Here is a 25701-nt window from a genome sequence, read left to right on the forward strand (position 1 = left end):
AATCACTAAGATGATTAAAGGGTTAGGGGCCAGTAGATTATATTTTTTATGTACTCTTGTTGGCTACGGAGGACATGGAGGGCGCCCTTCATGATGGCAGGGGTAAGTAGAATGTTTTTTATTTACTTTTTTTATGCTGGCTGGCTAATGTTTGATTTTATAATGGACAAAAGAGCTATTATCCATATCTAGATAATAGTTATTTTGCCCATTAATGTACTGTATGTGTTGGGGGGGTGGGGGGTTGGGAAGTAGCGTCGTTGTGTTTTTGTGTGTAGCGAGGATGGGTGAATTTGGTATTTGGCCCTTGGTGGGTGTTTATACCTACCGGGTGGGTAGTGGGAGGGGTTAACTCCTTCATTACCTTAGTGGTATTAACCGCTAAGGTAATGAAGGGGTTAACTCCACCCCCAACCTCCCCGCAAGGCCTAAACACCCACCAAGTGCCAAATACCACCATCCACCCCCGCTACCCACAATAAACACGGCACTTGTGGTTAACCCCTTCATTGCCTTAGCGGTTAGCCGCTAAGGAAATGAAGTTGCATGTAAATGCATTTTTATTGCATGGGATTCATGCCGGGGGTCTCCGGTGCTGATATTAATGAGTATCAACTCCGGAGACTCCCGGCATCAATCCGTTTTTTTTTCTAAGTCCTCTATCGCCGCCTTCTCAGCAGGTTCTCCCCAGCCTCACGCCAACTTTTCCTGGCATGAGGATTTGGGGAGAAACTCGCCATTCTAGAGCCGCTACTAGAATTGCACGAGTTTCAGAACCTGCCGATAAGCGGCGATTTTTTTTCCGACGGCTGCAAAAATTGGCGATTTATGCCTTTATCGCCCACTTATCGAGGCTTACAGAATATCAGTAGGTATTTTGGCCAAAAAGGCCTCGATAAGTGGGTTATCGAGGCTTATAGAATAGGCCCCATAGAGTTTGTTTGTCATAGAAGGCACGTGGTTTGTTTGATATGCTAGTTGAAGGCTTAGTACATATATAAAAGCAGACGCATTCCATTATTTATCTGATTTATTGCATATCACCTTTTCAATCTAGGGGATGGCTTCTTAACCCATTCAATGGTTTTGTGTGAAGACGTTAAAAAAATATCTATATATCTTCAGAACCAGTTAAACATCAAAACCAAGGAACTTGACTCTGACATCTTGAAGCACAATCTCCATATTCATATTTCCGTCCCACATGCAGTAATTAACTTTCTCTGTGACAATCTTGAACAAGTACATTGATCTAATGCAACCTAATAGATGTAGCCTATTATAAATGCAGACTCCTTTCCTGTCAAAAGTAATAGAGCGAGATCAACACCCACAATCATTTCAACTAATTGCCTTTGGACTCCTTTATTTAGAAAAGTACATATAAATCTCAATCTGTCACATTGTATATGCCTGTGAAGGTGCTCACAAGTGTTGTTGTTATTATTTGCTGTATGCATATACTGGCTGCAATAATCTCATGTACTTTGAAGAGGTGCGCGTATGTCTTCTGCCTTTTGTTAATTGCATGGTGCTGGAAAGGTCTGCGATCCGTTGCTTTAAAAGGGTTAAACGTATTCATAGTCTCTCAGGGAGTTAATTATTATACTGGGGTAATTATAATTGGGCACTTTCAGGTGAAAATTTTCTTGTCAAAAGGAGTTTCCATGCGATGGTGTATGAATTGGCACAATCACAGTCCGCTGAAACGTTTGGATCAGGAGTGGCAAACTCCAGTCCTCAAAGGCCACCGACAGGTCAGGTATTCAGGATATCCCTGCTTCAGCACAGGTGGCTCAATCAGTGGCTCAGTTCTTGAGGACTGGAATTGGCCTCCCCTTCTGCAAAAACTTGTGAAGTTAAAGGGGAAATCCCACATAGCCGACAAAAATATTATATATTTGTTAAATCTTCTCAATGCAATTTGCTTTCTTCTTGTGTGTTTAGAGTGCTCGCATGACGTGCCTGGAAAGCCCTGGGCACTGGCATGGAACAAGACCCATTGACGTACCAGGTACATCATGGGCAAATGTTTGTTCTCTAAGGGATGATCGGGCAGACTGGGGCATTCAGCCCAATTGAAACAGTAGTGGAGCCCCCTCCATTTACTTTCCCATCATCCGGTTAGCCGGGTAGCTGGGGCAATCAAGTGATCCGGACTGCCAACCAGTTGTTCAGCAGGGTGGGGGTCCATGCGCTACCTATAGTTGAAGTTGAAGAATAGTACAGCTGAACCCCATTATAACGCGGTGTTTGGGATCCACATAATGAGACTGCTTTATAACCGGGATCGCGAAACCCTGTGGTGTAGCAGCTAGAGAATTGCACTAGCATATGAAAGGTCATGGGTTCAATTCCTGCATGCGTATTATATAGAATGTATTCATAGGTTACATTCACACATGGTGTAGGGGGAGGGAAGCGTGTGTCCATTAGCAATAAAGCATTGAATGTTCTAAAACAAAAACATAAAAAAAACCTTGGAGAAGTTTTTAAATCAGGAGCCACACTAAAACCGCATTATAAGCGGATCCGCGTTGTAGTAGATCACGCTATAATGGGATTGAACTGTATATCACATAAGAAAATATATTTAAAAAAATTGTATAAGTAAGTAGTGCCCGTATTTGAACAAGAAACCAATAATAGTTGTTTTTATTTAACATTTTACAGGTACTATATAGCTAGCCCAGTTGAGTAACCAGGGGGCTGCAAGGGTTCTTTAAAACCCCCTGAGAATTTAATATATTTGACTATATTTACTTGTGGTTAGAAGCCCCGCACTCTTCACCACAGCAATGAAACTGATTGCTGAGGGAGAGAGTGGGGCCTCTGTAAGAAAGCAGCCCTCAACTATCGACATCGTGGGACGCGAGCCGGCAGGTAAAACTTTGCCCCCTCCAATATGAATTTCTGGTGGCACCCCTCAGCTAGCCACATTTTTTCCCCCGTAATAACACACTTCCTTTAGTAACTCAGAATATCACAGAATTTCCATAGGATTCACTGGCGCAAAATATCACAACACGTTCCACCATAATACAACGCCAGCTACATATCTTCCAACCTTTCTACCAACATCTCTGCCAGAATGTTGCCCATTGGACTGACATTTGGCCTATTTTGTGGACATTTAAAAGGATAGCATTAATGGCAGAATACCCAGTTCCAATTCTCCATGACATTGCCTAATTTTTCATCTTCATTAGTGCAGGATTTGCAAATACCAAAATACAGTAGTAATTACTAAGTATGTATGTGTATATATATCCTCACCCAGGTACATTGCGCGTCACAGCAGTAATACATGTGCCACAATAATATAACACATAATGAGAATAAGCGCTTCAGACATAAAACAATAGGAAAAGGAGTCCCTGCCCCGCAGAGCTTACAATCTAAGTTTTAAGTGGGGAGAACATTACAGAATGGGTGACAGAGTGACCACAACTGGGTTTTCTTTTTCTTATTTAGTCTATATCCTCAACCTAAACCAGAGGAGCACCATCACCCCGATACATTAATTATAGCTGAAGCAGGGGTACCTAGTATAGAACATTACAGAGACAGAATGAGGGTTCAAGCAATGCTAAACATGCAACAGGGATTCAGGTTATGAAATATGATAAAGATGTTCAACATTATCAGCCTCTGCTAAATACATCTTCAATCATTTTACCCAACATGTATCATTAAGAGGATTTTAACACTAACTACATTTGGCTTTGGATAGTTGAGTACTATTGAGCAGGGGTGCTCAACTCGTCCCCCAACAGGTTAGGTTTTCAGAATATCCCTGAAAGCAGAGGTAGCTCAACCAGTCCCTGCTTCAGTGCAGGTGGCTCATTCAGTCCCTGCTTCAGCACAGGTGGCTCAATCATTCCCTGCTTCAGCACAGGTGGCTCAATTGAGGCTCAGTCAAAGACTGAGCCTCTGATTGAGTCACCTGTGCTGAAGCTGGGATATCCTGAAGACCTGACCTGTTGGGGGTTGGGGGTACTTGAGGACTGGAGTTCAGCAACCCTGCTGTAGAGCATTCACTTTGTTTAACGCTTCCCTAGAGATTGAGACACAATACAAATAAATACTAATCATGGTAAATAATGATGCCACTTTTTGTTTCTACAGCATAGGGGGCGAGGTAGCAAGAGGAACTGAAGGAGGTTATGTGAACAAACATTTTCGTATGGGATTCATGACGATGCCTGCCCCGCAAGACAGATTACCACATCCATGCTCGAGTGGATTCTCGGTGCGTTCTCAGTCCCTTCATTCTGTTGGCGGTGCCGATGATGACAGCAGCGGGTGCTCTCGCAAACAGCCGCCCCCGAAGCCGAAACGAGACCCAAACACAAAGCTGAGCATTTCTTCTGAGACTGTTAACTTCGGGACACTGGGCAAGAGCCACAAACTCACAGATGGTAAGATATCTTCTAGATTATCTTTTTTAGATTCTGACGAGCATACAGATGCAGCGGCCGTTATTCGAACAACCCGTTTGTATATGTATGTATGTATGTATGTATGTATGTGTGTATATGTATACAGATGCAGCGGCTGTTATTCGAACACTTCACGCATTGTATACCTCGGAATACCCACGTCATGGCGCGGGATTTCTTTCAACCGTACCGCCCCTTCCCGCCTTAAGATGCGAGTACAGAAAATGGCATTTTAATGTTAAACAGTGTTAAACACCTGAAATTGACACAGTAGCACAGGACTGTACACATTGCAATTCATTCATTTCATTGCACACAAAGAAACAGAATCCATGAAATTCAAACAAAGCAACCTCGATAAACACGTGTGCCTGGGGCGATTGGCCGCGTTAATGCCGCGTGGAGTACAGCAGCGCACACGAAAACGGTTCCGTGATTTGTTCGAATAACGGCCGCTGCATCTGTAGTAACATGATGATAAAAAAAAACATTTCAATAAATCCTCCATTAGACGATTCAAGATTTCTTTTGTTTAACAAGTTCAGTGTATTTATGAAATGCCGCTCTTCAGTGAAGTGAAGCGTTGATAGACACTTGTACTGTACCAAGCAGAAAAACAATGTTGTGATCCTGTTTTTTTTTTTTTTTGCTCATTTGCATTTCCCAGAATTCATAGCTGTAGTGGAAGCATTGTATGCTAAGACAGGGATGCTCAACTCCAATCCTCAAGCCACACCCCACCCCGCCCCCAACAGGTCAAGTTTTCAGGATATCCCAGCTTCAGCACGGGAGGCTCAATCAGAGCCACAGTCAGACTACGCCTCTTGATTTAGTTGCCTGTGCTGAAGCAGGGGCTGATTGAGCCACCTGTGCTGAAGTAGAGACTGATTGAGACACTTGTGCTGGAGCAAGGATATCCTGAAAACCTGAGCTGCCTAGGGAAGAGAGGGGGGGGGTCCTGGTCTTGTTCAGAGCCTAGAGGAGAACCCCTGAATCCACACAATCAGATTTCTTAGAACTATTTTAAGCAGAGCAAAGATACACTTTTTAGCGGTTCAGAGGACAGATGAACACTGCTCATTCACATTAATTTTAATTACTTATATTCCCATTATTATAGCTTCCCCTCATTAAAATATTATTCCCATCACATTTCCCAGCATCAATATCTAACTTGCGGTACGGAAAATAGAAACACAAGAGATGTATTTGTACACTACAGTAGGTTAGTATAACAACAGCCTTGCGTCTAAATATAAGTACAACACGGCGTTTCATTTGAAATGACTTTTGTTGAAAGCTTCATGCTGAGCATTCACAGAATACTCTCATAACACGAGCATTAGAAATACTATGTATTCTGCCATCCAGTCAACCACTTACTATTTCATTCCCACGTGTTTTTTTTTAATAATCATGGGGTGGCCAACTCCAGTCCCCAGGTGCCACCAATGGGTCAGGTTTTCAGGATATCCCTGCTCCAGCACAGGTGGCTCAATCAGTCATTCTGACCGAGCCACTGACTGAGCCACTAGCGCTGAAGAAGAGATATCCTGAAAACCTGACCTGTTGGTGGCCCGTGAGCACCAGAGTTGGCTACTCCTGGTCAAATCTATTCATTCTCTCGAAATAGACTCATCTGAAACAGCATGAGTAAAATGACTCAGTTTAGTTATAGATAATATGTAAAGAATATTGAGGAAAATTGTGCCAGTAGGCTTAATGGAGACTCTGCCTGTATTTATCTGTAGGTGAGAGCGTTCTTCAACTTCCAACAATACAGTCTGCAGGATTTCTCAAGTCTTTCTCACTCAGGCTGCTAGGGGTACCAGTACATGATATAGTAGTAGAGGTGTGCCGGCTCGGCACTGATACTGGAAAGGTGCTACCTGGAAACTAGTTACACTAAACAATATTTGCAAGAGGATCCCATAATGATGCACTCAAAGACCTCGCAGAGTAATAATAATATATAACTTTGAATAGAATGATAAAATAAAGAGCAAACTATTATAGAGAAAACTAAATGGTTAAAAAGGGATTACATTATAGCTGCGGTTGTGTAACTAACACAGTAGACTCTAGCATGTGAGCTGCGTTCATTGTCACTAGTCGTGCCCTTCTGAGCCAGAACCTTCATGCACTGCCAGTGATAAAGAAAGCAGATCACATGCTAGAGTTAGTAAGGCCGCGTTTATAGTGCCGTTGCCGGCGCCGCAATGGCGACGCTGACGTCACGCTGCAGTTGCTGGAAAAATCAAATTGAAGTGACTTTCAGCGATCGCGACCAAGCCGTCGCGCCGGCGTGTCACGTCTACTATAAATGCGTGCGATGGCGTCAATACATTTGTTTTGGCACGACGTTGCGTCGCTGTCCCCGGCACTATAAGCGCGGCCGTACACAGTCGCAGCTGTAATTTAATCCTTTTTAAATATTGCTAGGGGTACATAGATGCCCCAATATGATGTATTGACGTGTCACTTTTTCCATTGGAACGACAGCAACAACAAAAACCATGACTCTCCCCTCACCCCTGTGTAGGCAAACTGGTGATGCACTTGTGCCATTTTTATTCTAATTGAGGAAATAGTGGCAAGAAATTCCAGTTAAAGAGAATAAAGAATTAACCAGGCTTGGTTGATAAGACAAAGATTACAAATGTACAGATGAACTATGTAAGGAAGGAAGCTGGACATGACTGTGAGCTATGTGTAACCTTTGTGCTATAAATATCAAGTTTAAAAAAAAAAGCAATATTGCTTATTGAGTGCTATTTGAAGCATTAAGAAAACCAGGGTTAATAACTGCTGTTTCTTCTGTCTTTCATTAACAGCTCTAAATATCATTGCAGCTCAAGATAAACTGTGATAATGAGGTTTTCAATGGAGTGTTTATGAGTCTTGATAATAATAGCTGCATTTAAAATGCAAATATTTGATTTAGAATGAAAAATAGCAAAGGGTAAATTATAAATTAAAAGAGCATTAACAGGGATTAATATTTGTTTACACATGGATATACATGTTGCTATTGCTAGTAACACACACAGCTCTATACATAGCCTTTGTAAGTCAATGAGTTCACAATCTAGTTTTTGGTGCCTGCAGAACAAGATGAAATGTCTTAATAAAGTCCCATAGAACTTTCAATGGGGCTGGGACCCGATTGTTCCACATGGCAGTGACCTGAGATGTATCTATATTGTGGAGCAAAAGTAGGGCAAAGAGGAATTCTTTATTTGCATCTGTAACGTTGCTATTTGCTGTCCAGGAGACGGGCAGAGGTAGGGAGTATAGTAACCGACCATTGACCCAATGACCTGGGATCTGGTGCCTAGAAAAGTAAGAATAGTCTGGTCCGGTTCCGGGATCGTGGGCAAGGTGCCGCACCGTAGTCAGGGTCACAGTTCCAAGGTCAGGGCAGGAGAGAGGCAAACTGGATCCAAGTTCCAGCAGAGGTTAGGCAAGGCAAAGCGTAACAGGAAACAGCCAACGTCTAGGAATACGAGACAGGAGATACCTTGCACAGGCAAAGGACTGAGCACTCTGGTGAACATTTATAGGCCAAGACCAATTGCAGACAATTACCAGTTCAAAGAGGAAGTTAATTTCCTGTTTTGGCGGCCATCTTGGTGTACCCGGCAAAGTCAGAGAAGCGTCCATGTTGGTGCACCCGGTAACTACTCACGGCATCAAAGATGCACTTTTGCCCCATTTGCACCAATTTGGGAAGTGTTACCAGGAGTAACCCAGTGTACATATTATAATGGAATGTATCAAGTTCTGCACCTGTTTTCTACTTGTTCCATTTTATTTGCACCAAATTTGTGAGGTGTGAGGTAATGCAAACCTCTCTGTTTACGAATCTGGGCAAGATTTAAGAAGCTCTACAAACAAGCTATGTCCATATAAAACCGAATGGAGCATTGCAAAATACATGTTCTCTTTGCGTTGATACTTCTCCCCCCCCCCATGCTTCTAATACTAAATTCCTTCTAAATTGAATAAAGTATGTACATATAGGTAAGGACATGTCTTCCCGAGCCATAGCATTTTATTATGTAACATATGCACTGATTGTCTGTGTTACACTAGTGCCATAATATTTTATATATATATATATATATATATATATATATATATATATATATATATATATATATATATATATATATATATATATATATACATATATATATATATATATATATATATATATATATATATATATTGTGACAAACGCCCCCTCTTTTGTAGCGCTGACGTCTGTCTGGGTTCTTCCTGACACAGTCTTCTAGGGTTAATTATACAACAAACAGGAACATGCAATGTATTACGTTGCTTAACTCAGGCTTCTGCCTGCTTTATTTTCATCCAAGTAAGGTACTGCAGCTTTAACAAGTGTAGATTAGAGGTACTCAGATACTTTCATTCAGCAGTTCTCATTTCAGTGTTATAGTATTTCCCACACTGTTATTTCAAGTAAAAAGAAACCAAATTATAAACAAAATCCTATCCCTTTCAGGGATCTAACTACACATTAGAATCAGTCTCTCTAAAAGCTGCTGGCCAACTAACCTGGTTCCACAGCTTAAAACAATGCCCTCTCATTTAGGGTCACTTAGATACAGCACAGTCTTTCAGCAACAGCAGTAAACATTTGTTTTTGTCTTATCTGTTCGTGGTGGGAACTCGGTCCCAAGTGTCAAGGGAAATCCTCTGGTACTGTGATACTTGGAGAGGCCGTCCACCCCGAAACTGGATACTGTGGAGCAGCGACACCCCCAGCCTCCAGGCTCTAAGGAGAGAGATTGAAATGCAAAACCTCTCTGCTCTAAATACCTGTGCATGTGATTAGAAGAGCAGGTGAGGGAGAACTAGAGCCATTGTAATCTGTGGTCTGGATTTTCCATCCAGCTGCCTGAGTTAATGGGAAGCTGTGGAACGGATCATTTTTAACTATTCCTGCACTTTCTGACCTAAAATGGGGCAGAAAGCTGCCTAACATCTTTGGACTATGTCACAATATATATATATGATTCGTCCTGAAGAAATATCTAGCAAATGACAGAGCTCATTCGTATACACAAATAGGAAGCAGCTTGCACTAAGCGTATTCTAATTAATTTCTTAATACAAGCTATTTCTGAATGTAATTAGCGAGGGAATACTGTGCAAACCCAAGTAAAATACTGCACAGTATGGGCTTGTCTGCCACACACTATTTATCTTGGAATTTAGCAGTGTTTAGCGAATGAGACTCTTTGTGTATAAAGCTCTTAAGAACTTTACAATTATGCAGAATAAACTGTTATATCAGCAGGCAATTGAAACAAACAACAACAGAAACACTTCTGGTATGATTCTGAAGATCTCAAGTATTCCTAAAATCAAGGGAAAAAACTTCAATCAAGACATGTGAGCGGGTAGTTACAAAATCCAACAGTGCAGGAATTTCAGCCATATCTGTGCATGGTGTGAGGAATATGTACAGTGTATAATATATAAAGTGTATTAGTGATAGTATTCCTTGCATCATTTTTCGATAAGTTGCGTACCCATATTCCTGATTTATCACTGAATTATTATGACTAGAGATGGGCAGAATTGTCAAAATCCGTTCCCCAGGCGCTCCTTTGAAAATCCTTCCTGCGGAGTAAAGTCCGTCTGCGGATTGGGTATTAATCAATTTGAGCACATTCATCCGAATCCGCCATTGGATACAATCCAATCAATTGACTACATTTTTAACAATTCGCACTATTGAATCCAAAATCTGCACTCTCTCTCTCTCTCTCTCTCTCTCTCTCCCACCTCAGATTTAATCTGAGTGTGGATTTACAACAATCCGACTGTGGACTATTCATCCGCCATGTGGTTTGTCAGTGATAAAAAATAAAAAAAAAAAACAGAAAAGGCGGATTGGCTTTTTTGAGACTGATCTGTGAAAATCCGCGGGCCAAAGGAACCGGCAGATCCGAGGCGGATCCAAATCCACAACAAATTTTTCGCCCATCTCTGATCATGATAGTCCCATTAGTGAAGGCCATTCAACAGCTCATTCATTCTGCATGCGTTCATCATGGTACCATGCTAGGGATTACTGCTACCAATTACATTTTCCCTCCCACAAAGGTATCACAAAGCATTGTAGGAAAAGATGTTCCATCATGTAATGTTAGCAATTCATCTCAGAAATGATGCTGCCGTACTAGAAAATATATATCTTTAAGAGCAGCAGTACTAAATTAACATATTAGCTGTTAGTGCAGTATTCTTTTATTCACATTGGTACTGTACACTAAGATTTTCTGATATAAATCTGCACATACATGTATACTGTGCAATATTTATATATAGTTCTTGTAATAAAAATAAGTACATACAGATTAAGCAGCCATTATTGCACCTTATTTTTATTACAATAAAACCTCTAACTAGTACAACGTATCGATACATGTATGTGAAGGTTTATATCAGAAAATATCTTATTATACCAATGTGAATAAAAGAATTCTGCACCAACAGCAAATAGGCTATTTTAGTGCTGCCGCTCATAAATATATATCTTCTGTAGTATGTCAGCAAAATGTATGAGATGAATTGCTACAGAATGATAACAGTGCTTACAAAAGGTAAATGTATACAAATACATATGTATTATGGTAATATAGTTTGTAAAAATCCATGCGGCGTGAGAAATGTGGTTTTATGAGAAAACAGATCCCTATTGTATGTTTACATTTTACTCTGTTTGATTCTTAGTGTTGGCAAAGCAAAGGCCATATAGTGATGAATATAACAAGAAGATTCCTCCTCCAAAGCCGAAACGGAACCCAAACACTCACCTTAGCACATCCTTTGATGAAACGTACATCAGAAAACATGGCCACCTGATAAAGAGTTCGTTGTCTCGAGACGCGTCTTCATCTCAGATCAGCAACCCTGCTCATGACATTGACGATGAAGAACCTGTTTATATAGAAATGGTTGGAAACATACTTAGAGACTTTAAAAGGGACGAGGAAGACCAAAGTGAGGCAGTGTACGAAGAAATGAAATACCCCATATTTGATGATGTAGGACAAGATTCAAGATGTCTTTATGATCATAATAGTTGCTCTTCTCAGTGTGCTACTCCCACAGTGCCTGACTTAGAATTCACCAAGTCCTCAGTGCCATCCACTCCAAAGGGGCAGATTTGTGACATTCCCCCTCCATTTCCAAATTTACTTTCTCAAAGGCCTCCCTTATTGGTGTTCCCACCAGCACCCGCACCGTGTTCACCAAATTCTGACGAATCTCCTCTAACCCCACTTGAGGTTGCAAAGATTCCTGTATTGGAAAATGTGACTTACATCAAGCAACAAGCTGCTGCTTCACCATCGTCTCTTCCGTCTCACATTCCGGGACATCAGAAATTGGAGAAAGACCAGACAGTAGTGTCTCATGGAACTACTTCCTCTGGACATTCATCCTCCCCACCCCATCCTGCTACCATGTACAGAACGCAGTCTGCACATGGCTACCCTAAATGTCATTCTGCTTCTCCCTCTCCTGTGAGCATGGGTAGGTCACTAACTCCTCTAAGCCTCAAAAGACCTCCGCCCTATGATTCTGTGCATTCAGGAAGTCTCTCAAGAAATTCTCCATCAGTGCCTCATTCTACAGTCAGAAACACATCACAAGAAGGGAAGTCAATGAATGCATCTACCAGTACGTATGGTTCATCTCAAAGCAGCTCACGTTCCAGAACACCAACAAGTCCCCTAGAAGAATTAACTACCCTCTTTACCTCAGGAAGGAACTTGCTGAGGAAGCCCTCCGGTGGAAGACGGTCTAAAGAACCTTCTGAGAGTAAGTTTTGAAACAAACATTAATATAATAGTATTTGTATCATAAGGAAACAGTTGCCTAGCAAAAAGCATCGACCAAATGTAACCATTTTTGGTTCAAGGTCTGAAGGTAAAAAAACCGATTATAATATTATATCTTAGCATTAATTTGTTCTCTGGTGATAGGTATTTGTGTACATATCCTGTACAAAACATTTCATGCCAACCTATAGTCAACATTTTGTGACCTATGTGAAAGAAGTTATCTATAATAAAATAGAATATAGAAAAGAAAAAACTGCACCAACTGTGTTCAAAGTGATAAAAAATAATCTTCTACTTAAACATATAATATTACTCAACTTAGAGTATAAAGAAGAAAAACATCTTAATAACCGAGATCTTTCTCTAAATAAGCGCACAGTGTTGCAAGCAATTAGAACACAAATGTGTTACTAATGTGAATGTGAGGATAAATTGTGTCAAATACAGTGGCGACACACGCGCCCGGTATCTGTCGCGGCCGAGACCGGGCAAATGTTAGAATAAACTCAGCCGCGACAGTACATACAATAACCTTCAACAAAGAAATCAGGGTCTGCTGCTTGTCAAAGTGGATGGCTCGACATCACACAGATGAACATGAAAAAGAAAAAAAGACACAGCGCACGACTCGCATAGTGTAAATAGGTAAATGATTATAATATAACACAAAATTGTGGTAGTAGATGCACGTACAAAAATATCAGTTAAACAGGCAGGGCATGTTTAGGGTTCATGTTACCGCTCGTGGATACAGATGGCTTGCTTCGTGGACACCATCATCAGGGAAGTAGATGTTAGTCTACGAAACGCGTAGGATTAGTGTTACTGTTTGCTGTGTGACTTTGTTCCTGTTATCGCTGCCTCCAAGCTTCAATCGGTAGCCTGCGTGAGATTCACTGATCTATTGTTGTTGGTCGCTCAATCGCGGCGCGTCCCACTGACGTCAGTGATTCCGCCTTCAGGCACCGAAGCTACAGGCTTGCAACTTAGGCTGGGAGAGCCTTAGAGCCGTCAGTGTGGGGAGTAACTGTTCCAGCCTTGTGCCGCTTTTTGAGTACTGACCCGTGGACAATATCTCAAGTGAAGGATCCTCTGGATTTCAAAAGGGACTGAGTGGAAAGACATTTCTATCCGGACCGGAGGTAGATGACTGCAGCTGGTGTCCACGAAGCAAGCCACCTGTATCCCCGAGCGGTAACCTGTACCCTAAACATGCCCTGCATGTTTAACTGATTTTTCTGTACGTGCATCTACTACCACAATTTTGTGTTATATTAGAATCATTTACCTATTTACACTATGAGAGTCGTGCGCTGTGTCTTTTTTTCTTTTTCATAAAACAGAATATGTAAGAAGAAAACAACAAATTCTTGGATAGCCTACAAATATGTGATGATATTTTAGGGCCCTATTCACTAGGCAGTGCTAAGCCATACGATACCTTGCGGCACCTTAAATGGGCCGCAGATTATCTTGCGACGCAGTAAGGTATCTCCTGGTTTAACACCACTTAGTAAATATTGCACTAAACCTTATCTTCCATAATAAGATTGTCATCATAGGATTGGATAGTAAATGTTTCTACAATTTTGTAACTACGGAAGAAGCTTTAGATCGACTTCCATTACCAATAGGTAAAAAGGCAAGATTGTTGCCAGACTCTGAAACTGCCTTTTTTATTAAGAGACTAGAGCCGGGATGGCCAACTGCAGTCCTCAAGGGCCACCAACAGGTCAGATTTTAAGGATATCCCTGCTTCAGCACAGGACTGAGCCACTGATTGAGCCACTGGTGCTGAAGCAGGGATATCATTAAAACATGACCTGTTGGTGGCCCTTGAAGAATTGAGTTGGCCACCCCTAGACTAGAAATACTTTAGCAGAGGGACAGAAATCTGTATCTCTTTCATAACTTGGCATGGAATAGAATACTATATCATAGCAAGTGATGGATTAAGGTTTTCTTGCACTCCATAATGATTTGGCTCAGTTTACTCTGTTTAACTTATCCTTCAACCTTTTTATATCAAAACGTTTATGGAAGACAGTGGTTGAAGAACATAAATGCTGTCTAAGGTTTCCTCCTGTTTAGTTATCTGCATCCTGCACCCTGTAAATGACCATCCCAAAAATAGTACATTAAAATGATATGTTCTGTATCCCCCTCCCCATCTGTCTTAACAAAAAATGCAAATAAAGTACAAGTTTATAAAAAAAATTACATGTTAACTGAAAATATAGATTAAGATAAGCAGATATGGATTTAGATATCCAGTTCAGATCAGTATACTGTACGTCAGCGGTGCACAAACTGGGGGGGGGCGTAAGATATTTTTTTGGGGGTACGGGCGGTTGCAGAGGTCCCGCACTCTTCCCTAAGGCATTTCAATTAAATGCCGAGGGACAACGCAAGGCCTTTGCAAACTCTACTTAGCATGATTCAGCCGGCTTCAGGACCCATGACCATGGCAACGCGGCGTCAAATGATGCTGCGGGGTCATGTTACGTCACAGATGCCATGATAACATAACGTCAAATGACGCTGTGGGTCTCTTGATGGGACGTCACACGACCCCATGGTGTCATTAGACCCGTGTGAAGTAAGGGGGGTTGGGGCACAACAACGGATGAGAGCAAGCAGGGGTGCCCAGCAAAAAATGTTTCCGTACCCCTGTTGTACGTCATCTGGCCAAGCGTGGAAATCTGAGCAAATGTACAGTATGTTTAGCACCATACTTTTCTTCATTTATCAGGGGCTCATTGCAGGGATCTGAGGACAGTGTTTCAATTTGACAAAGTACAGCTGAACCCCGTTATAACGCTGTCCTCGGAGTCCACCCAATACAACCACGTTATAACCGGGATTGCGATATTTAAAAAAAAAAAAAAAAATGGCTGCTGCAATCAGGGATTTTGCATCTGCAAGAGGGGGAGAGCTGGGATAACTCTCCCAGCTCTCCCTGAAGCCGGCGTCGCAGCGGCACCTCCACGCAGCACTACCCGGCATCTGTAGCAGCAGCTGATCCGTGTGCTGTGCAGAGAAGCTGTGAGTCTGCGACGGAGGGGGGGTGCAGGGGGAGGATCTCACAGAGTCAGGAGAAGCCAGGCAGGAACCAGCTCCCTTCTCTCCTCTCCCTCAGCAGAGGTACAGGGAGGGAGGGAGAGGTGTGTGTGTTTGTGTATGTGTGTGTGTGTATGAGTGTGTGTCAGCAGTACAGGAGAAGCTGGTGAGTCTGGGCCGGGATGTCAGCTGTTTGTGTGTGTCCCCGGCCAGGAACCAGCTTCTTTCTCTCCTCGGGAGGGAGAGGTGTGTATGTGTGTGTCCCCGGCCAGGAACCAGCTCCCTTCTCTCCTCCCCCCAGCGGAGGTACAGGGAGGGAGGGGGAAAGGTGTGTGTATGGAGGGATGGGATGTACACGGGGAGTGGGGGGGTGATGTGCAGGAAGGGGGATGTGATGGGAAGAAGGAGGGATGTGATGGGCAGGGGGGGATAAGATGTGATGTGCAGGGGGGTGATGTGCAGGCAGGGGGCAGATGTGCAGGAAGGGGGGTTACGTGCAGGAAGGGGGATGTGATGGGCAGTGGGGGATGGGGTGTGATGTGCAGGGGAGTATTGTGTGTGTGTGTGTGTGTGTGTGTGTGTGTGTGTGTGTGTGTGTGTGTGTGTGTGTGTGTGTGTGTGTGTGTGTGTGTGTGTGTGTGTGTGTGTGTGTGTCCATCCGTCCGTTAGCAATAAAGCTTTTTTTTTTTAAATTAGCTTTAAAAAACGGATGCCACACTCACACCGCGTGATAAATGGATCCGCATTGTAGCGGACCGCGCTATAACGGGGTTGAGCTGTATAGATTAAAACAGCCCTCACACACTTAACTGTTTTTAGTCTTTTACATTGATTTTGTGCGTTTTCTGTCTATGCTAAATATTAAGAGGTTTTCTATTGGTATTTGGCAATGGTTAGCAGCTCTAGTTATTGATTAGAACCAATAATGTTTTTGTTTTCTACTGTACCTTCATTATAAAGAAACAGTGTTAGAGGTTCGGTACAGTAGGTAAATCTAGTTCCACATCCAGGTCTAGAGATAATTTATCTATGTGTGATATGTTAGCCTATAATGTACATGATTTTATCAGAGACCTGAATAAGAAGAAGTGAGGAAAATAACTACTTTTGGAGGATGAAAATAAATACCTATAGGTAACATAACTCAGACAACAAGCTTTGGGGGATGTTCTAGCAGCTGTGAGTTTGTCATTGTACAACAGCACGATTTGACATTGTCATAAATAAGCCCAAAAACTGCATTGTATATTACAAATCACATGGTTTAAACGCGTCTATAAAAAGTGACAAACTGCGCGGTTTAAAGGAGCAATCCAAGTCTGCAAATGTTTTTACAATTTTGTATATAGAATTGAAGCAGGGGTCTCCGAAGCTGAACCCCATTAATTTCAGCTCAGAGGACCCCCTACTTCCAGAGATACTTACCTCCGAAGTAGGTGCCGGTAACTGCCCCAGCTGAGCAAGCAATGCTTTCAAGTTTAAAGCTCCCGTGTCACATGGGCCAATAGGAAGACGCACCAATGACGTCACGGCTTCCTATTGGCTTGCAGGATGCAAAATCTTTGAACATCGGCCATTACGTGATCCTTGGCAGCCAAGGAGAGCGGTTATTAGCACCTAATTTGGAGGTAAGTATCTCCGGAAGCAGGGGGTCCACGGGGATAAATTACCGGGTTCAATCTTCTATTTAAAGTAAATTGCAAATACATTTGCTGGCTTGGACTGCCTCTTTAACAGCCAAAACACCCCAGATTGTACTTGCTTTAGAAGCAGAATGACCTGAGGTGGTGCTAACTCCACCCAGAGCCTGACATACTGTATGTGATTTGCTGAGATACAGGATTTGCTCTCTCAGCCAAACCCGTATTTCAGGCTCTGGATATACAGTAATTCACGATACCAATCTCACCACTCTGAAGGAGGCGGGAATAACAATGTGCGTTATTAGAAGCGGTTTTACATTTTGCACTTAACGGAGCTGCTAGAATTCAGCTAGTTGCCTAAAAATGCGAGTTTCAGCCTTTTTGGTCATTCCGACGGGATTTGCACAGCCCGAATGAAACCGCTTCTAAAAACGCCTTTTCCGTACGTTTGGACATGTGTGAAAGGCTTACAGAATAGCCAAGCATGCCAATCCCATCGCAAAGGGCTAATAGAATATCCTTGTTTGTGTGTAAAGGGGTTCAACATTCTGTAAGCTACATGCCTCAGTTTAAAGGATTTTTAGGGGAATCCGCTCGTAATTGACTAAATTAGTAAGTGTTCAGGCAGAAGATGGCACATTACAAAATGTTGGCAGGTTGATTGTAAAAAGGACTGTCAATTTAAAAAGCATATAATGTATATAAGCAACTTTCAAAAAAACGTTGCTGACCTCTATCATAAACTATGAATTTGAGAGGATGAGATATTGTATGGTTATTTACATTTCATCAACCTATTTATGTAAGTGCAGTATTATACCGCAGCACCAGAAAATAAGAACAACGTACAGTACAGTATTAGCAGAACTAATATTTTATGCATAATAGCAATGCGGTAGTTAGACTGTATGTTTTATAGATACATATTTAGCAAGACTTAATACCTCTGTGACCGTGGACCAACAGGCTGAAATCTGCAGCCCATGTGCGGTTGGTCTGTGGCCCCAGAAATCAGTACATTCTGTGGCCCGGGAGGATAGAGCAGTATTAATCGTCTCAGGCCAGAGAGTCTGTAATAACTGCACAGAGGAGTCCCAGAGAGAAGCTGTCTCTCTCTGTGTTTCCCTCAGCAGCTCTTACAGACTCCAGTCCTTTAATACATTGATTATTGAGCACAGACAGCATAATCAGGCTCCATTTCTATGATTTGCACTCTTTTAGCTTAATATCCCAGCTGAGAGTAGCATATCCGTGATTCACACAGTAAATGCAAACATTTCCAAATGGACATCTAAATTCTCTAAAGTGTCAGCACAGTACATTTTAACTTCATAGTGTAACACAAATTAAAACAGTCAATATACAGTCTGCAACTAAATAGACAAACATAATTGTTCAGACTGTAGGTTGCTTTGCTAGAGAGAATAATTAGCTGCACAGCCACAGATTAAACTAGAGCCATTAACTAATATATACAGTACAATATATAAAGTATGTGAGTTAGGTGGCACTCCACCGCAATATACGTGAATTGAATGAAACAACCTATGATGTGGTGCACGGGAACAGAGAGGGACCCAAAACCCCCTCAAAAGAATAACCAATATATATATAGTGGTTCCCAGCACTGAGTAAGAAAAACCTGACAAAAGCGTCAAATTTGCAATAGTAACGATATATTGAAAAAAATTATACAGATCCAGAGCCCATCCTAATAAGAGACCCTCGCAGAGAGCGCAGGAGACTTACTGACGCGCAGCACAACAAAAAGGATTGGTATTGCCATTCTTTTCCTCACAGACTTATTGCAGTACAACAAGAAAAAACACAAAAGCGCACCAAGATGAGAGATAGATATTGTATTAGCAACAAATAATAAAATTAGTAACTTACATATAAAATTTCTTTAATAATCCCCGATTCTGGTGTCTATCACAGGAGTAGGGCATCACATAGGAAGTATGAAGGGTAATCTCAGTTCTGAGAGATCAGACCCGCGCGCTGGGGCTGTCTCTGTTCACTCTCCTGTCCTCCACGTGTGGTAGCGTGGTGCAGAGTGTAGCACACATGTGCAGGAACCGGGGCCTTCAATAGGTGTCCTTAGGATGCCTGTCCGTTTTTGATAGCATAGAAACGATCGGAAATAAGCAGGAACGGTACACTTGAGTGTGTACTGGTGGTGGGTAGTAAAACCGCCAGCCACAACAGTCGTGACGCGTTTCGTTTAACAAAGTAAACTTCTTCAGGCGATATCGCCTGAAGAAGTTTACTTTGTTAAACAAAACGCGTCACGACTGTTGTGGCTGGCGGTTTTACTACCCACCACCAGTACACACTCAAGTGTACCGTTCCTGCTTATTTCCGATCGTTTCTATGCTATCAAAAACGGACAGGCATCCTAAGGACACCTATTGAAGGCCCCGGTTCCTGCACATGTGTGCTACACTCTGCACCACGCTACCACACGTGGAGGACAGGAGAGTGAACAGAGACAGCCCCAGCGCGCGGGTCTGATCTCTCAGAACTGAGATTACCCTTCATACTTCCTATGTGATGCCCTACTCCTGTGATAGACACCAGAATCGGGGATTATTAAAGAAATTTTATATGTAAGTTACTAATTTTATTATTTGTTGCTAATACAATATCTATCTCTCATCTTGGTGCGCTTTTGTGTTTTTTCTTGTTTTGCTGATATTGGTACCACCATCGGGGTTCCGGTGGAGACCACATTTGGAGGTGGGGGAGACACCTCATAAACACAGAAGCAGCAAAAGAACTGAGAGGGACCAACACTCCAAGTTTAAAGAGCCAGAGCGCGGACTGAACTTTTCCTTATTGCAGTACACTCTATGATTTTCTGTGTAGTGTCTATATATGCAGTTATTGCTCTGTTAGAAGACAGTATCTTCATAAGCTAACATAGTATTAGTGTTAGTTCATTTAGGTCTTATTGATGTTACTCTGACTTTGTTAAACAAGGGTGGGGCTGGTATAGGCCTGTTTAACAGTCTATCATTTTTTGTGTACTTTGAGAGGTGTTATTTGGGTGGATGTATATTATTTAGGGAAGTACCATGGACTATTCTAGTCCGTGGGAACGGGCCTGGAGAAGGGGCATTATAGGCCCCGAAACGTTGACCCCCTGCATACTATCACCTTGACCTTAGCGTTTGATTTACGTTGTCTTTACCCCCTTTTCTCTCTCTCCGCTCGTTTTTTCATTCTGTATTGTTCCCTTTGTTTTCCCTCCACCTCCTCTCCCGTTCTATTTGTTCACTTATTGTTTACTTATTGGTTCTATGAGAAGTGTCCTCTAGGCCTTTATTAGGGTTGGCTCTGGATCTGCATAATTTTTTTCAATATATCATTACCATTGCAAATTTGACGCTTTTGCCTGGTTTTTCTTACTGAGTGCTGGGAACCACTATATATATTAATATATACAATATATTTCCAGAGAGATCAAATCCAAGTTTGTATGGGTTTGGAGCAATGCATTTGACAGATTTTTTAGGCTCTAGAAATGAAGAATAGTTATACAGATGTTCAACTTTTAACATCAATATGATCAAATAATTGGAATTTTAAGTAGGCACTGATTTTGACACTAAGATCTGGATACATCAAGCTGTATAAGCAAAAAATGCGGTATCACTGCCACCCAAAAAGCGTTATTTTTATAGTGCAAATACATCAATGCCAAAAATTTTAAAAAATTGGATCTGGTAAAAAAAAATAGGTCTAATACCACATTTTTGTATTATCGGTTATATATCACATTGCAATATTTATCAGAATGGGGGTTATTTTCAGAAATACCACACTTTTTTAATCACCTACTCCAGGCTGGCATTAGCACAAAATATTGCCCATTATATACATAGGCAAGATAAGCTAAACTAACATGGAGTAGGTGATAAGAAATAACATGAAATACATTACATTATAAGAAATAACTTGAACTTCTAAATCCTTAGAAGCCCAAGTGGTCAACAAGCCATGGTTTTCCATGACAAGCTGAACACCTTTAGATTGTAAGATTGTAAGCTCTTCGGAGCAGGGACTCCTTTTCCTAAATGTTACTTCTATGTCTGAAGCGCTTCTTTCCATCATGTGTTATTTATATTATTTGTTAGCTATATGATTGTCACGTGTATTACTGCTGTGAAGCACTATGTACATTAATGGCGATATATAAATAAAGACATACATACATACTGTACATACTGTACATACATACATACATACATGCAAAGACATACATACACATTAGTTGCTAGTAAAGCATTGCCATACAATTTTAAAAAGATTAGAGACAAAGACATGCTGTGGGGGGTCAGGGGAGGGAGAGGAGAGAGAGATGCTGGGAGGGGAGAGGTGAGAGAGACATGCTGGGGGAGGAGAGGTGAGAGAGACATGCTAAGGGGAGGAGAGAGAGACATGCTGGGGGGAGAGGAGACAGAGACGTGCTGGGGGGAGAGGTGAGAGAGACATTCTGGGGAGAGGAGAGAGAGACATACTGGGGGAGAGGTGAGAGAGACATGCTGGGGGAGAGGAGAGAGAGACATACTGGGGGAGAGGTGAGAGAGACATGCTGGGGAGATAGGTGATTGAGACATGCTGGGGGGAGAGGAGAAAGACATGCTGGGGGGGAGAGGTGAGAGAGACATGCTGGGGGGAGAGGTGATTGAGACATGCTGGGGAGATAGGTGATTGAGACATGCTGGGGGGAGAGGAGAGAGACATGCTGGGGGGAGAGGAGAGAAAGAATGACATACATGGTGTGAGAGAGGCATTAGGGGGAGAAGGAGAAACAGACATGAGGGGTACCACCAAGTCTGCCAATGACGAACAAGTAAAGGTCAGTGGCTGCTGCGACAATGCTGTGGGGGGTCAATGCTTCTCAATGGGACACCCCACAGTGTTAATACTTCAGTCCCATGACCACCACGGTTGTTAAGTCTTGCTACATCTGTATCTGTTATAAAACCTACAACCTGATTTCTTCCTTGGCTTTCTATCATTTTTAGGATAGCCTTGTGTTTTTAAATTCCCTTATTATATTAGTCACCATCACTCTTGTTGAGAGGCAATTCCATGAATCCCCAAAACACAGTTCCTCAGTGCTGCAAAAATGGAAACTTTAACCACCCATTAACTCCAAGCTTAATTGTGTATAAACTGTTAACATGCAGTGTGGTCGAGGGCAGATCTGGTATCTTACCCTGTTCTATGCATCCAGAATAATCCACGTGGCACTTTGCCAGAATAAGAATTTGAAACATTAGTTCTTTCCTCTCAAAAAAAATCAGTTTTATTTTGACATCCCAGGAGTCTGAGGAGTTAGAAAACCCAAAAGCCTAAATGCATATGAGGACTCGGAGGAAGCACCCATTGTGGTTGCGAAACGCGTTTAAGCTTGTGATTTTTCTGCTCAGACCCCTGGGAAGTCAAAAAACAAGCTGCTGTTTTGAGAAGAAATAACTAACGTTTCAACTTCTTATTCTGACAAAGTGTGACACTGATCTTTATCTGGCAGTATGTTCCTTGAATCCACCACCCTTTTATGTGAAGTTGTACTTTTTTAACATTTCCCCTGAGGCTCCTACCTTCCATGCTTCAGAGCATGACCTCTTCTTCTATATGTTCTCTTTCTCTGACACATGCTTCCATGCTGTACTTTTTAAAAAAAAACTTATGTATTCGATCTGTCCCCTAAACTGTGCATATTAAGATCCTTCAGTCTTTCCTGATAAGTCTTCTGCTATGATAACAATGACACTGAGTTTGAACCTTGTTCAATTCCTAGTATCAGCTCCATGTGACCTTGGGCAAGTCACTTTACCTCCCCGTGCCTCAGGCACCAAAAACATAGATTGTAAGCTCATCTGGGCAGGGACTTTGTGTGTAGAAATCTTATGTACAATCCTGCTATAATGTAATTGTGAAGCGATTTGAGTCCCATTTGGGAGAAAAGTTCTATAGGAAATAAAGTTATTATCATTGCTACAGGAAAGACCAGTGTTTCCCAACTCCAGTCCTCAGGGAACCCCAGCAGGTCAGGTCTTAAGGACATCCCTGCTCCAGCACAGGTGGCTCAGTCAAATTGATTGAGCTGCTGATTGACCCACCTGTGCTGGAGCAGGGATCTCCTTAAGACCTGACCTGTTGGGGTTCCCTGAGGACTGGAGTTGGGAAACACTGGTATAGACCATGCCCCATTTTAGTAGCCCTTCTTTGCACAATCTCCAATGTATCTATGGCCATTCCAGAGATAGTGTACGGTCTCCAGAACACAGTACACTGTGTTGAGGTCTTACCAATGATCTGTAATGTGCCATGTATGTATAATTGTATTTATATACTGTTGCACCAACAATGTAGGCAGCACTTTACAACATTACAATAGGAGGTAAATACATGACAAACAATGGGAATAAATGCAACAGGTAAATGACAACATAAGGTGAGGTCAAGTGTATTAGATTTACGTAACAGAGGTGTAGAACGCGTAATTAGATTCTTATAAGAGGTGGATTTTCAGCTTGGCCTTTAATGTGGAAAGTGAAAGTGCTCAGCGAATATTGAATGGAAGAGCGTTCCATAGGTAGGGAGAGATTAGTGACAAAGGTTGAAGATGGGAGAGGGCTGTAGAGGTAAAAAGAGCAAAGATGAGACAACCTTGGTTAGAGCGTAAGAGATTAGTAGGAGTGTAACAATAGATCAGAGTTTAGATATATGGAGGTGCAGAGGAGTGTAGAAACTTAAAAGAGGAGGATAATTTTGTAGTTGATATGGAAATTAATATGGAAGCCAGTGGAGAGAGATCAGTAGGTCAGAAGCAGATACGCGCCTAAAAGAGTACTAGATGATTCAGGCAGCAGTTACAGTAATCAATACAGGAGAGAATAAGGACATGCATTTCTGTTTTAGGGGTAGCAGAACATACAGTTGGCATATCTTAGCAATGTTGCAAAGAAAGACGCAGCAAGATTTAGTAATAGCATTTATATGTGGGGAGAATTAAAGGAAAGAGTCAAATGCACCCCCCAGGCTGTATGTTTGAGAGACTGGTTGAGTGTTATTGACTGTAATGGAGAAGGGAACAATGGGATCTGGTTTAACCATGTTAAGCTTGGGGTGAAGAAGGGCCACCCAGGCTGAGATTGCTGATAAGCACTCTTTAATTGTTCACTGGACTGCAGGTGTAAAGTCAGTTGTAGATAAATATAGTTGTGTATCATCAGCATAGAGATGACTAATGAATGGTGGGAGAAGTAGGAGGAAAACTAGGAGAGGGCCATTCCACGGATGCCAAGAGAGTGAAGAATTTGTAGGGGAAGAGGGTGGGAAACAGTATGGAAAGCCGAGGAGAGGTTAAAAGAATCAGAATGGAGTAGTTTCCTTGAGATTCGGCAAATTGGACGTCATTAGCTATGGTGACGAGTGCATTTTCTGTAGAGCATGCTGTGCAGACGCCTGATTAGAGAGGGTCAAATAGGTTATGGCAATTCAAAAAGCGAAGTATATGTATAGAAGCAATGTGTCCCAGATATTGCTGGAAGGCAAGAGGAGACACGGCCATAGTTAGAAGGGGCAGTAGGGTAGTTTTCTTAAGAAAACTTGTTTAAAAAGAGATTCCAGAACACAGAGATTAGATAAAGATGTTAGTGAGGATGGGGACCATGGTAGAAGTGAGAGGTTATAGGAGATGAGAGAGAATGGGGTCCGGGCTGCATGTGGTGATGGTTGAGAGAGCTACTTCCTCCACTGTAACTGGAGAGAAGAAGATAAAAGTAGAGGGAGGAGGCTTAGGAAAAGGGGGTGTGGAAGGGACAGAGGGGATTTCTTTGCCGATAGCTTCCACATCGCACTTGAAATATATCAGCATCCCTACTTCTCTCTCTGCTGCTAATTAGGAATGGGCAATATTTTGGGGTGGATTTGAATCCGCAGTGGATTGGACGGTTCCTTTGGTCCGTGGATTTCAGCGGATCAATCTCAAAAAGGGTGATTCCCAATTTGTTTGTTATTATTACCAATACACTCCATGGATTGCGCAACCCGTGGACAGATTTGTAGAATCTAATCCGTGGATTCAGCCATCCGTTCTTAAGAATCCGCCAACGGATTGCTGAATTCGCGGTTTAGATTCTACAAATCCGTCCACGGGTTGTATCCAATGGCAGCTTTTGATGAATCCGCTTGGATTAAAACCGCAAAACAGATTTTGGGGGGAAAATACGGGAAACGGATTTGGGCAGATTCTCCCATCTCAACTGCTAATACATGTACCTATAAAACCTAACAGTTTGCTTGCTTTCCTCATTGCTTGCATTATGATATATTGCATCATGAGCGGGTTCAATAACTTTGGCTACATCTGTAATTATTCCCTTCTTACTCAAATTCACAACACAGTCACCAATGGGCTCAATGCTTAGTTGGTGCACAGTTGGGGCCCTTAAGTTGGTATGATGAAGCTGCTTGGTTTTAATATCAATCAGGGATAAAAGTTTAATTGAAAACAAAGCAAGTCCTTGTTTGTTTAGGGCAGGGGTGCTCAACTCCAGTCCTCTAGACCCACCCCACCACCTCTAGGTTTTTAGGCTATCCCAGCATCAGCACAGGTGCTCAAACTAAGACTCAGTTGAAGGCTGAGATTGAGCCACC

General features: G+C 42.1%; 1 protein-coding gene across 3 annotated transcripts in view; it reads left to right on the plus strand.

Moving 5' to 3' along the window:
• Positions 1 to 25701, plus strand: part of NYAP2 (neuronal tyrosine-phosphorylated phosphoinositide-3-kinase adaptor 2) — a 123953-nt gene that overhangs the window by 60193 nt on the left and 38059 nt on the right. For all 3 annotated transcript variants that reach the window (XM_075570124.1, XM_075570123.1, XM_075570125.1), the window contains 2 exons: positions 4129 to 4421; positions 11208 to 12299. In XM_075570124.1, the coding sequence (XP_075426239.1) occupies positions 4129 to 4421; positions 11208 to 12299 (1385 nt within the window). The remainder of the gene's footprint in view (positions 1 to 4128; positions 4422 to 11207; positions 12300 to 25701) is intronic.

Source organism: Ascaphus truei, chromosome 14 (assembly GCF_040206685.1).
Source record: "Ascaphus truei isolate aAscTru1 chromosome 14, aAscTru1.hap1, whole genome shotgun sequence".
NCBI lineage: Eukaryota > Metazoa > Chordata > Amphibia > Anura > Ascaphidae > Ascaphus > Ascaphus truei.